The 13727-nt window shown below is 37.8% G+C and overlaps 1 protein-coding gene across 5 annotated transcripts in view; it reads right to left on the bottom strand.

Annotated features, from left to right (window-relative positions):
- The window catches only part of CLIP4 (CAP-Gly domain containing linker protein family member 4), a gene marked incomplete at its 3' end in the record, with an annotated part of 62924 nt that overhangs the window by 25680 nt on the left and 23517 nt on the right, over positions 1–13727 (bottom strand). For all 5 annotated transcript variants that reach the window (XM_082642954.1, XM_082642951.1, XM_082642952.1 and 2 more), the window contains 3 exons: positions 8762–8902; positions 3535–3624; positions 2589–2732 (listed from right to left, as the gene is read on the bottom strand). In XM_082642954.1, coding sequence (XP_082499080.1) covers positions 2589–2732; positions 3535–3624; positions 8762–8902 — 375 coding nt within the window. The remainder of the gene's footprint in view (positions 1–2588; positions 2733–3534; positions 3625–8761; positions 8903–13727) is intronic.

Genomic DNA, 13727 nt, shown 5'->3' with positions numbered 1-13727 from the left:
AAAGAACTAACATTTCCCAAGCACTTCACGGTTTACAAAGCGCTTTTCATGAGAATTATAATCATAGATAAGAAACAAACTCAGGAATTAATGAAGACATGGTGTTCATAGGAGTCAGTGGCACACCTGACTTAAAACCCTGACCCTGTGACCAGAAACTCTCACGTCTGTCCCCACGCTGCCTGCAGACGACAGACCAAGGACAGAGAGTTCAACGTGGACTGCAGTGGGGCTGAGCTCACAGACGTCCTCCCCAACCTCTCCCATCTCCCAATCCCTTCTTTCTGCTCTTCTTTCTCCTTAATCCTCTGTCCTTAGCTTCCCCAAAATGTCCACCCTCTGCAGTCCACATCTACCCCAAATGCAAACCGACAGAGAAAGTGGAATATCTACTCACTCTAGCAATACTTTCTTAAGGAAACATCTCTGGGGTTCGGAACTTTCTCTCACACATCTCCCTCCCCTTTTAAAAGGACCTCTTTCTCACTCTAATTGATAACTCTCTTCACCTCTACTATTATTTAGGTCCACAAACCCCTCAAATTTATAAAAAGAAAAAAAGGTTAAGTATGTAGGCTTACCTACATACTAGAACTAGAACTACCTTAAATAAAGGGTAAAAAAGATAATTCCATACCCACACATAAATTTTAAAATCAAGTCAATGTCAAAAGCCCAAATTCCAAATGAAGAGGGCCTTAAAATGTAAATAAAATGAGGACAGACGGGATTGCTACATCACTACATCTTTTCACCTCTGTTCCTCACAGCATTAAAGAGAAACGGGTTTCAAGGGAAGAGGAATCTATTCAGAAAATAAATAGTCAAGCAAAATTTCCAGATTCTCCACTTTTAGGGCCTCAACTTTTAACTTTATTACATCAGTGTTACTACCGAGGGTTTGTTTGGGTTTTTTTCCCCCATACAATAAAGTATCTTAAAGAAAAAAAAAAATCCTGTCATGAACATTTTCTACAATAAAATACTGGTTCAGCACAAGTATTAAAAGTATTAGAAAAAGAATCTAGTAATTACTATGAGGCTCATTAAAAATAAGTTATGGGCTTCCCTGGTGGCACAGTGGTTAAGAGTCCGTCTGCCAATGAAGGGGACATGGGTTTGGGCCCCGGTCCAGGAGGATCCCACATGCCGCAGAGCAGCTAAGCCCATGTGCCACAGCTACTGAGCCTGCGAGCCACAACTACTAAGCCTGCGCGCCACAACTACTGAAGCCCCCGCGCCTAGAGCCCACGCTCCTCAACAAGAAGCCACCGCAACGAGAAGCCCGCACACCACATGAAGAGCAGCCCCCGCTCCCCGCAACTAGAGAAAGCCCACGCGCAGCAACGAAGACCCAACACAGCCAAAAATAAATAAATAAAACAATTTTTAAAAATAAATAAATAAAAAATAAGTTATGCCAAAGTGGCTTCATTTTCTTTCTATGCAGGTAAATAAATGAACTGCAGTAAATTCAATACATATGTTGATTTCAACAAGAAAACGTGTTTTATATATCCTTACACATAACTGAAGAAATGTGGACTGAATGGGATCATACAGGCTTCACAGCAAGTTAAAAAGGTTATCACTGTCAACCTCTCCTACACAGTTTTAAACAATGACTTGGCTAAAAATAGAGAAAGCATGCTTTTTAAATAAGAAGATAACACAAAAGTGTGTGAAAAAGCTATACACAAGATGTAAAAAACAAAATTCAGAGGGATAAAAATTCAAACATTAAATTAAATGAAAATAAATGTAAAGTCCTATGTCAAGCCACAAAACGAAGAGACTTAGCATAAGGCTCTGTTTGAGCCAATGACATAGTGTGGTCACCAAAACTGCATGAGTAGCCTCAGACTGGACTTGTACTGAGAGGCAGTGGTTCAGCTCTCTACCAGCAGGCTGGAAAGGGTCTGGGGACCCTACAGCATGAAGAAGAGCTGAAGGTACTTGAGACCGAGGCAGACTCTGGTAGCAGCGAAGCATCAGGTAGACCTGTGGGTGAAGCCCAGGTGTGCACTTAGAAGCTGCCACAGTGCACCAATGCCTAACCTCCCTAAGCCTCGGTTTCCTCATTCATAAATTGAAGATGATCATAATAGTACCTACTCCATAGGTTTATTTTGAGAATTAAATGAAATAAGGTATGTAAAATTCCTTTAATAGTACCTGAAATAGTAAACAACATGTATTGACATGTTAGTTATTATTATTAGGTTTAGATTAGAAAAGAGATAAGTAAAGAAAGAGAACAGACCGTATAGTTTCCAAGTATCTGAAGATCTATCATAAAGCTCTAATATGAACCTTACAGGGGCTAGAGTCCATAGATACATGAGGAAGAGAAGAAGTCAATCCAGACAAGGAAAAATGGTAGGAGCATGAGGGAAAGGCAGAGAGATCCAGAGTATGCTGACGAAGGGGAAGGAGGTGGGGGGCTGGGGGGAGACAGGGAAGGGACAAGTAGTTCAATCTGACTGACGTCAAGGGTTCCTTCTACACATTTAAAAAGAGCAAATCTACTTACAAACAAACCAAGATAAAAAACACCAAGAAAGCCTGGTTGAAAAAGCCATAGATACCGGCACTGGCTCTAGATGAGACGGAAGGGCTTTTGCTCATTGTCTTCTTGTTACTGCCACTTGCATTCAGTTTCCTGGAGTGACTCTGTTTGTGCTCCAAAGAAGATGTGGAGGAGGAGCTGCTGACGGATGCAAGCAGGGTAACTAGAACGGTACAGGAAAAGAATACATCAGAGGGTGGGAAATAAGAAGTGAACCAATGAGATGCTTTTCCAGGTAAATCCTTCTGAAACTCTCCACTTAGCTTCCTCAGTTGTGGATTAACTAGTGTTGAATTAAATGCCTGATTTCATCAAAATATACTGTAGTTCATACATACAAGATTTTATAGCCCAAGCAGTTTTAAGGATCCAAAGGATCCACACTATATGATGACAATTTTATATAGGAGAGCGCTGTCATGTCACTAACTTAGACCAACTACCTATTCTAACCACCACTGTCTCTCACCTTGCACTTAAGGTGAGTTAGTAGAATCACATCTTATTTATATAAAAAACATACTAATGTGTTTTTAAGGTAACAAAAGCTTAATATTAAAATGTTCTGAGTTAACCTGAAGGCAAGCAGGAATACTTTTGAATTTTCTATTTGTGCTCTATTCACCCAATGATTTGACAGCTAAAGGCAACTTTAAATGCTTTTATCAAGACATCTACGCTATGGAATTTCCTTTTATTCTCTTAATCTAGTCCAGTAATTCTCTAATTTAAGTGTACATAAGAATCACAACACAGGATTTTATACAAAAAAAAAATGTGTATGTATATATATATATACACTTTATTATGAGCTGCTTAGGGGATTTTTAAGGATAAATTTTTACTGTAATGATTCTTCCCTTACAAACTTTAAACTTTAGCCTCATATAAGCTACATCAGTATATTATTTTAAAGTTCAATCAGTAAATTAAATTTTGAAAATAGAAGTTATAAATTATATTACCATCTTTCTCTGCTCCAGTTTTCAATTCTTCACCAGGAGGCAATGAAAGTGTTGATTCTGAAGCACTATCTTTTTTTGATGTCATTAATCCTAGAACACAAACAAAACACTTTCAGCAAGAAAGAATTTTGTTTAACGTTAAACAAAAATATGTATTTGCTTTTTTAAAATTTATTTATTTATTTATTTGGGGCTGCACTGGGTCTTTGTTGCTGCACACAGGCTTTCTCTAGTTGTGGCGAGCGGGGGCTACCCTTCGATGCAGCGTGCAGGCTTCTCATGTTGCGGAGCATGGGTTCTAGGCACACCGACTTCAGTAGTTGTGGTTTACATGAGCTCAGTAGTTGTGGCGCACGGTCTTAAGTTGCTCCGCAGCATGTGGGATCTTCCCAGACCAGGGCTCGAACCCATGTCCCCTGCATTGGCAGGCGGATTCTTAACCACTGCGCCACCACGGAAGCCCTGTATTTGCTTTTTAAAGTACAGACATCCCTCATTATCTAAATCTTATCCTCTTCTGAGAACACGCTGGATGATAAATTCACAGACGGCAGGGGCCAATATTTCATTATTTAAAGGGGAAAGAAAAGAATGTATTCCTAAGCCCATCTGAAAACCCCAATCAATTTCCCCAAATATCACTAAAGTATCTTTTCCACCTATTTAAAAATCCACTAAGGAATTCTAAATAATATAAAGCATTTAAAACACAGCTATCTAACTGTCTGATACTTAATGCACTCCTTAGTGTGTTTGCACAATGCTAGCATGTAAAGCAAACCTGATACAGCTATGACGGCTGCACACTTACTAAGACCTGCAAACAACTCATGATTTCACTGGTGTGTGCAGGCAAATTCATTGTAGCAGACTGTCTATTTAGATAGTAAATTTGCAGTAAAAATTTCTGCAAATCATTATAGCAATTATTCATTTAAGTCAGTCAGATAGTAAGAAACCCTGTACTCTCTGCCACTGGTATTCTGAAAATGACTACCCAATTCTCACTACACCCAACTCCCCCAAAAAGCTGATTTTAAAAGAGAGCTCATGAATAATACTTTACTTAATATTAAGACTTCTGTTTCAATTCTAAAGAACCAAACTATTTAAATAAGAAACCTAACAGACTACACCCAGTTTCGAATTCCATCAAGCATCCATTCCAATTCTACTCACTTACAAAGCGTTTCTGGGTGAAGAAATGAGCTTGGCACTCTGTGCGTCGCAAACAAAACAAGCCATGGTCCCAGCCCTAGAGGAAGACCTTTTCAATTTGGTGTGGCCGAAAGACATGAATAACCATAATATGAGACATGTTTGATATAAGCCCTAGCATAGAAGGAGGAGACAATAATCATGGTTATAAAGATAAATTAATGCCTCATCAAGATCACATTCCAATATGGGCCTTGAGAGATACATCAGATTTCTTCCAGTGAATACTGGAGGTATGATCAGAAATAACTGAAGGTAGCCATTATGGATGGACAAAAAGAAAAAAAAAAACTTAAAGAAAGACAGGGTCAGAGAAGGATGAGTAGCTTGGCTGGAATAAAATGGATTTTGAGGGGACATGGGAGAAGTAACCTGGATAGATGGGCCACAGTAAAATCTTAGAGGGTAATGGTGCCAGCAAAGGAACCGGAGCTCTTCAGTAAGGAATGAGCCTCTGATGGCCTTTGGAAAGAAGAACTGGCATGAACAGTCACAGGTGAATAACATCACCCTGACAGCGAAGTTTAGAAGGAACCAGAGGAGGAGAGACCAGAAGCAGAGGCCAGGAGTGAGGGCCAGAACCACAACAGCAGAAACTGGGTTGGGGGGTGGGGGAGAGAGACTTTGGGAAGTCAACCCACAGAGTAATTTCTTATTTTCAGTTATATTTTTCAGTCCTAAAGTATCCGTTTGAGTCCTTCCTTTTATTTGAAAATTCTGAGGTAACTGGAAATTCATATGCAGTTGTAAAAAAACAGTATCAGGAGATCTCTTGTACACTTTGCCCAGTTTCCCCCAAAGGTGACATTATACAAAACTATAGCATAAAACCACAACCAGGATACTGACATTGCTACAACCCACCAATGTTAGATTACCTCAGTTTTACTTGTACTCGTGTGTGTGTGCATGTGTACATGAATTATTTGGTTCTTTTTTTATACCTTCATGTCTCTGCTGAAATTTTCCATTTGTCTCAAGAGGGTTCACCCTTAATTCTTAGAGGGTTATAATATATTCTTTAAAATCTTTATCTGATAAATGTCTGTATAATCTCAGGGTTGGCATCTTTTGATCATCTTTTTCCTTGAGAGTTGGTGAGATTTTCCTGGTTTGTCATATTTTGAGCAATTTTGGACTGTATCCTGTACAGTATGACATTATTTTATAGGACTTTGGGTCTTGTTTAAATTCTATGGAGAGTGCTGATTGTTTTGTTCTGTTCTGTTTTAGCAGGCAGTTAGTTTCAGGCTGGCAGTTCCTACCCATCTTCTGTGACTGTGGCTCCAATGTCAGTTCAGTTGCCAAAGCCTATTTGGGATCTGTCTCGTGTGCTGTGCCACCCAGTAGTCAGTCTGAGACCTGGGCAGTGGTCTGCGCAGGAGACCAAATACCGTGGTCAGACGCATGCACACACAACCTGGCAGTAAGCCCACCATTCTGAGATCAGTTTCTTGAGCTCCTTCCTCACCACGGTCTCCTTGACACTTTCCTGCTCCCAGAGGCACCCCTTCCTGATACTCTGGGTAGAATGCCTAGGCTTTAATTTCCCTGCTCTGTCATATAACCTTTTTGTTTGTTTGTTTGTTTTATTTATTTTTATTTTTGGCTGCGTTGGGTCTTTGTTGCTGCACGTGGGCTTTCTCTAGTTGCGGCGAGTGGGGGCTACTCTTCGTTGCAGTGTGCAGGCTTCTCACTGTGGTGGCTTCTCTCGTTGTGGAGCACGGGCTCTAGGCACACGGGCTTCAGTAGTTGTGGCTTAGTTGCTTAGTTGCTCCGTGGCATGTGGGATCTTCCCCGACCAGGGCTCAAACCTGTGTCTCCTGCATCGGCAGGCAGATTCTTAACCACTGCGCCACCAGGGAAGACCCTGTCATATAATCTTTTGAGATTGACTCTGCCTATGGGGCCAAGCAGTAAGAAAAAAAGAAGAAAAACTAATGGGGATTCCATCCCTGTTCTTGGGACCACAGTTTCTCTGGCCAGAAACAAGGGTTCCCCTCCCTTGGGGTTTTAGGTGCGTGGCCATCCCCTGCTGCTATTACAACATGCAGGACTGCCTAGGGACTGAGGTGGGAAAGAAGCAAAGACATAAAAAAGAGCAATCAAAACAGAAAACAGGGACTTCCTCCACTTCCTGTCTACCAGGAGACCCCTTTCCTGCTCCTCAGACCAGAAATAGAGGGCTTCTCTTTGAGCTTTCTTTCCATATCTGCTGTGCACTTCTGGGTTTCAAGTTAAAAGGATGCCATTTACAAGAGCATCAAAAAGTATAAAGTATGTAGGAATAGACCTAACAAAACAAGTACAGAATATCTGTAGAGAAAATCATAAAATTGTACTGAGATATTTTTAAAGGACCCAATTAAATAAAGCAATATCCCAAGCTTACAATTAAAAGACTGAATATTGTAAAGATGTCAGTTCTCAAATTGATTTAAGGTTTAAATGTAACACCAACTAAAACTTCAATGGATATTTTTATTTTTTGACACTAAAAATAACATTAACATAATTTGTTAATTTATCTGTCTAGAAGTTAACTTTCTATTAAGGAGCAAAAAAAACTTTAATTTTGTGACAAGTACTTTTTTTGAGATATAATTCCAGTTTGTACTTGCAAAATAATATTTTCTTGCCCTGGAGATATATTTATCACCTTTTTATTTTTCCTTTTTATTTTTCTAATTGAAGTGTAGTTGACATAAATATTATATTAGCTTCAGGTGTACAACATAGTGATTCGACATTTATATACATTATGAATCGATCACCACAATAAGTCTAGTTACCTCTGTCACTACAAAGTTATTACAACATTACTGACCACATTCCCTATGCTGTAGGTTCCATCCCCGTGACTCATTTCTTAACTACAAGTTTGTGCCTCTTAATCCCCTTCACCTATTTCACCCAGCCCCCCATCCCTCTCTCAACAGATTTTTTTTAAAGAAACTTAACAACTTATTCTAAAATTTATAAGGAAGTTTGATGTATAAGGGCCAAACAGGCAGGACACTGTTCAAGAAAAAGATAGGAGGCTTTCCTCTACTAGATATCAAGATTTATTTTTTTAAAAAACTATAGTAATTATGAAGTGCAGTACTAACACAGGGATATTCAAATAGGCCAGTAGAACAGAGCAGAAAGGCCAACCAAATTTGTAGATAAAATCCTTTAGTCGTGGTAGAGTGCCTTTCTGCTTCAGTTATTGATGAGTTAGCAAGTATTTATTAAGCACCTATTCTGTGCTATGTGCTACAGTGAATACGAAAGTACAAAGCACTCTCACAGTCCATTTAAAGTTGAAGATTTTTCTAACAGAATAAAAGATCTGCCCAAATAAAGCAATCAGAGGACAAAACCCAAGATAACAAATAGCAACAGGCTGGTATGGATTAGAGTGTATATGAAATTAGAGAATGAAGAGATCGAAGTGAGCTGGGTCATCAGGGAGGTTTTCATGGAGAAACAGGATGTGAGTAAGGAGGTAAAGACTGACTCAAACCTCAGGCAGAAGTCAAATATTGCCCAGAGAGATAGGGAAAGTATGACGGGAAGAGTGAGAACCATGTACACGAAAGACAGTGAGACGTGACAAACCACAGCTCAACCTCGAAGCAGTAAGAGACTCCATCAGAGAAAGGTCTCTGACGGCCAGTTTCAAGAGTTGAGACTTTTTCTGATTAAAAAAGTCACTAAAATTCTTGAATAGGTGAGAAACATAAAGCTAGTTGTGTTGCATAAATACTTATCAGAGGTATAAAGTCTAGCTTTGAGGTTAGATCGGGGGTGATAAAAGTATGGAAATAGAAGGGAAAAAAAGGAAGGAACAAATCTGAAAAGCGCTTGTCAGGGATTAAAATCATAAACCAAGAACTTTGCAGGTTTTATTAAATTCAGGTTTCACTGGCAGCTAACCAAAAAGTGCCAAGCAATTTAAATATAAGGCATTCCACAGATAAAATTAAAACACGAACAAGATATCAAACTTTCTGGTTTGACCTACCAGTATTTACTTTTGACGTTACATGAGCTACATCAATTTTCTGGGACCTGGTGAGAGGTACAGCTTTTGTAGAAGGAGTGTGTGCTGTATTCTTCCTTCGATCTTTTGCTTTACTTATCTTTGAAAGGGGTGCAAAAATACCTAAGAGAGGATGCAGAATTTTAGTGTTAAACAATTAAAAGCACTTCAAATAAAAGGACAAGTACAGCCATTTAGTAATATAAATCTTTAAGTTCTTTTTTAGTGTCTACTAGGTGCCCTGCAGTGAGAGACAGAGAAAAAGTACGTCTCACTCAGTACTTGCCCTCAGAGAGTTTACAATCTAGTTGTCAAGACTAACAACATACACAATAATTCAAGAAGCACATAACATAACGAGGCACTAAGTGAAACTCAGGGAGAAGAGAATTATAATTATCTCTAAGTACTGGCAAATAACAGTGCACTATATAGTACAAAAACTATTCCTCATGTCACTTTATCTATAGCTCCTTAGAACATATCTTCTCCCATATTATAGCTTTTTTTTTTTTTTTTTTTTTTTTTTTTTTTTTTTTTTTTCAGTACGCGGGCCTCTCACCGCTGTGGCCTCTCCCGTTGCGGAGCACAGGCTCCGGACGCACAGGCCCAGCGGCCATGGCTCACGGGCCCAGCCGCTCCGCGGCATATGGGATCCTCCCAGACCGGGGCACGAACCCGTATCCCCTGCATCGGCAGGCGGACTCTCAACCACTGCGCCACCAGGGAGGCCCTATTATAGCTTTTTATGTTCATGTTTTATCTCTCTTCCAGACTTTAGAAGACAAATCCAATACTCATCTCTGCATTCCCACAATGTACCTATCTATAGTGCCTTACACATAGTAGGGACATAAAAAATCTTTTTGAGTATAAAACATAATTTCCCAAAAGGCTTAGCCCTCAGCTTCTGACAACTGACAACAGAAACAATACAGTGTGTGTTGTGTGGGAAGGTATGTGGGGACAGGGGGAGGGGGCTGCCTGTTTGCTGCAGCTAGGAGTATAAAATTCCATTAAAAAAGAAATTTATCCAGGCATAAAATTACAGTATATATAAATATGCACAGACATTAGAAATAGTGAATATGGACTATAAATACCAAGATTATTTGGCTAAGACATTTAAGAAGAAAAAATAAAGTCAAAATATGTACATTATACACTACCATTCAGTGTTTACGCCTAATCTAGCAAAGATACATTATGACTAAAATGTAATACATTAAAACAACTTGTTTTAAAATAGGCTTGATGAAATGCTCAAGATTACAAAAAGTGAGCTCTTTGTTTGTAGCTAACAAGTGCAAACTATACTACTTTTCTTCTAATCTTGAAATTCTTTCCTCCATCAGATTCTACAATCCTTCCTCCTGATTTTCCTAGCTGTTTTGACTTCTCCACAATGTTTTCTCTCTTCTGTCTCCCGCCTATCAGATTTTCTTTCTATTTTTTTCTCTAAATTATTTTCCTTGCCAAATACACACACATGCACACACAAACCACGCACTCAAGCTTGATGATGATTACATCCAGTGTTGCCAAGGGTTTGAAGAAATAAATTATTTTTACTTGAAGACAAAAATTCTGACCTCATTTACTTTACGGCATTAATTATAAGGAAATTCTTATACTTAAGAAGTGTGAACAAGTTTACAAACTTACGTTTGTATATTGTAAGAAGAAGATAGACTTCAAGAGTCAAAACAATTTCTAGTTTACTACTATAACCCAATCATACTTTTGGAAATTAATTTATGAGAAAGTAATCCAAATAGGAGGAAAAGACTGCATACCTGAGTATATCATCACTGCAATACTATAAGTAGTTATTTGGCAATAGAATAAATGAATCAACTATGTTTATGAACTATTACATCACTGTTAATAAGTAAAACAATAAAGATTATGTAGAAATATAAAAATATATGAAAAGTAAATCAAGAAAACAAAAATTGAGTTGTATGTTTGATTACATTATGATTATATCTGTGAAAAGTTGTATGTGTGGATATAGGAAGGACTGTAAAAAATAGAAAACCAAAACATATTTATGAGTGCAGACTATGAATTATTTTTCAAATCTGTGTCATTAATGTCACAATAATATCGTTCAATGAATGAACTATATAGCTCATTCTCCTTGTTTTTTTTTTTAATTAACTAAATCATTTGGGAAAACCAAAACTAAATTTAAAGCAACGACTGGATATAATCAAAGCCCAAAGTGTGCACTGTGTATGGGTGAACCTTCCTGTTCAGAATCTCATGCTACTCAAAGTACTGATGGGACTCTCCTCAGATCTTGACATACAATGATAAGGCTTAACTAAAAATAAACACATAAGGAAGAATTATTTTTAAACAGAAGAGTAATTAATTTCTAGATAAACATGATACATTTTGTTTAACCACAATTTCTCCCAAAACTCCACTAAAATTTTAGTAAGAAATAAAAATGGTATAAACTCTAAAGAAAAATGAAAATGATAAAAAAGAGAAAAAAAGCTAAAGCTTCCAAAGAAGTTTCCAAAAACAGGGAAAAGGACAAAAACAGAAGAAAGGATAACTCTGAAACTTCTAAATAGCAGCAGTGGAAGCTCAAGATGATAGCTGGCAAACTATGGCCTGAGAGCCACATCCTCCCGCAGCCTATTTTTGTACCATTCTGTTGGAACGCAGCCACACCCATTTGTTTACACATTGTCTACGACTACTTATTCACTACAACAGGAGAGCTGAATAGTTGCAACAAGGGACTGTATGGCCCATAAAACCAAAATATTTACTACATGGCCCTTTACAGAAAAAGTTTGCCAAATTGCGTTAGACAACAGAGTATCACCTTCAAAATACTGAAAAAATATGAATTTCAACCTAACACTCCTTATCCCACTAAACTATCATATGAAGTGTAAGGGTAGAAATAAACATATTTCTGGAATGTAAAGTCTCAAAAAATGTACTCCCCATGAGTCCTCTGTCAAAAAGCTACTGAAGGATGTGCTCCACCAAAACAAATAAGTAAACCAAGAAAAAAAAATGACTTAGTATGAACACCAAATCTTTCTCTTCATAGTATGAAGTCATAGATGTCTAAAATTGGAAAGATTCATATATTATTTAAAATATGAATATGAACATCAGAAGATACAGCTAAAGAAGTCAAAAAAGTTCTTGCCTCTAAAGAAGAGGTCTCAGGGTAAGGAAGGGCAAGCCAGGGGAGGGTTTAGTTGTTGTTTTAATAAACCTTATAATACAACGTGACTTATTAAACTAGGTACATGTGTTCACTTTGGTGATTATTAAAAGACATACAAATAGTATTAGCAAATATTAAAAATTATAAAAAAATTTTCATAACTGCCAAAACTAGAAGCAACCAAGATATCATTTAGTAGGTGAATGGAGAAATAATGGAGATCTGTGATACCTCCAGACAATGGAGTATTATTCAGTGCTAAAAAGACATGAGCTATCAAGCCATGAAAAGACATGGAAGAAACTTAAATGCAAATTACTAAGTGAAAGAAGGCATTATTATATACTGTATGATTCCAGCCATGTGACATTCTGGAAAAGGCAAAACTATGGAGACAGTAAAATGGTCAATGGTTGCCAGGGGCTGAGGTGGGAAGGGATGAACAGGTGGAGCACAGAGGATTTTCAGGGCAGTGAAAACACTCTATAATATAGCAATGATGGATACATGCCCTTATACACTTGTCCAAACCCACAGAAAATACAACACAAAGAGTGACCCCTAAGGCAAACTATGATTATGATGTGTCCGTGTAGGTTCATCCATTGTAAGAAATGTACCCTCTGGTGAAGGGATGTTGATAAAAGGGGAAACTGTGCATGTGTGGGCAGGAGGTACACAGGAAATCTCTGTACTTTCCTCTCAATTTTGCTATGAACCAAAAGCTGCTTTTAAAAAGATCTTTAAAAAATTATTATAAAATTTTTACAATCAAAACAATCTAATATGTGCTAGAATTAATAGATCAATGGGACAAAGCAATCCCAAAACAGACTATAGCATTTATAAGAACTTAATTTATATTAAAGGAAGCACAACAAGCCAAAGGGAAAACGACAGATTTAGAGAGAGGAAAAAACCCAAAAAAACTGTTGCTGAAAAGAGACAAATGTTTTGGCTTCTGCTTAGTCAGGGGGTTCTCTGCCTCTCCTGCTCCCCACACCTCAAGTACTGACAGTTTAGCAAAGACCTGGCTCAGACACTGAGCTGGCTCAGCAGGAAGGGCTATTCCCATTTTTACATAATCCAACACATGACCCTTGCCCCACAACTTGCCGTAAAGTATGTAAAAGGGGATGGAGACAGGGTCCTTGCGTATCCATCTCTGTCCTAATCAAGCATGCCTCTCCTTGGAATGATGGGATTTGGGAAGCCACGTGCATTCTGTTACAATCTAAGCATTTCTCATGGCTCTGATTTACATCTGCTCTCTGTGTTGCTAATGGTTTTGATCTTGCCCTTAGTCTGCTTGACAGTTGCCAAAATTAGCTAATAGAGTAAAACTAAACTTAAATTCTTATCCTTATACAACTAACCAAATAAACTCCAAATTAAGTAATGTGGTATTTAAAAATTAAAACATTCAAAAGAATAAAATATATAACCTATAATGAATTCTGGATTAGGAAGAACTATCTATCTTAGCATAAAAGCAGTTATAAGAAATTATAAAGGAAAAGTCTTTTAACTGCATAAAACTACATGTCCAAAAACACTGCAAATGAAGTTCAAAGGCAAATGACAAACTGGGTGAAATATCTGTAATAAATATAAAGGCTTAATATCCTAAAGATGCATTTATTTTTTAAAAACTCTTATCAGTTTTTTAAAAAGCTAATATCCTAATTTTTAATTGGCAAATAATATGAATAATTATTTCTTGGCAATTGCCAAGATAACACAAAA

The sequence above is a fragment of the Mesoplodon mirus genome, assembly GCF_964341445.2.
Source record: "Mesoplodon mirus genome assembly, chromosome: 14".
Lineage (NCBI taxonomy): Eukaryota > Metazoa > Chordata > Mammalia > Artiodactyla > Ziphiidae > Mesoplodon > Mesoplodon mirus.
The sequence above is the reverse complement of the archived record's forward strand: the minus strand, read 5'-3'. Positions and strand labels throughout refer to the sequence as shown.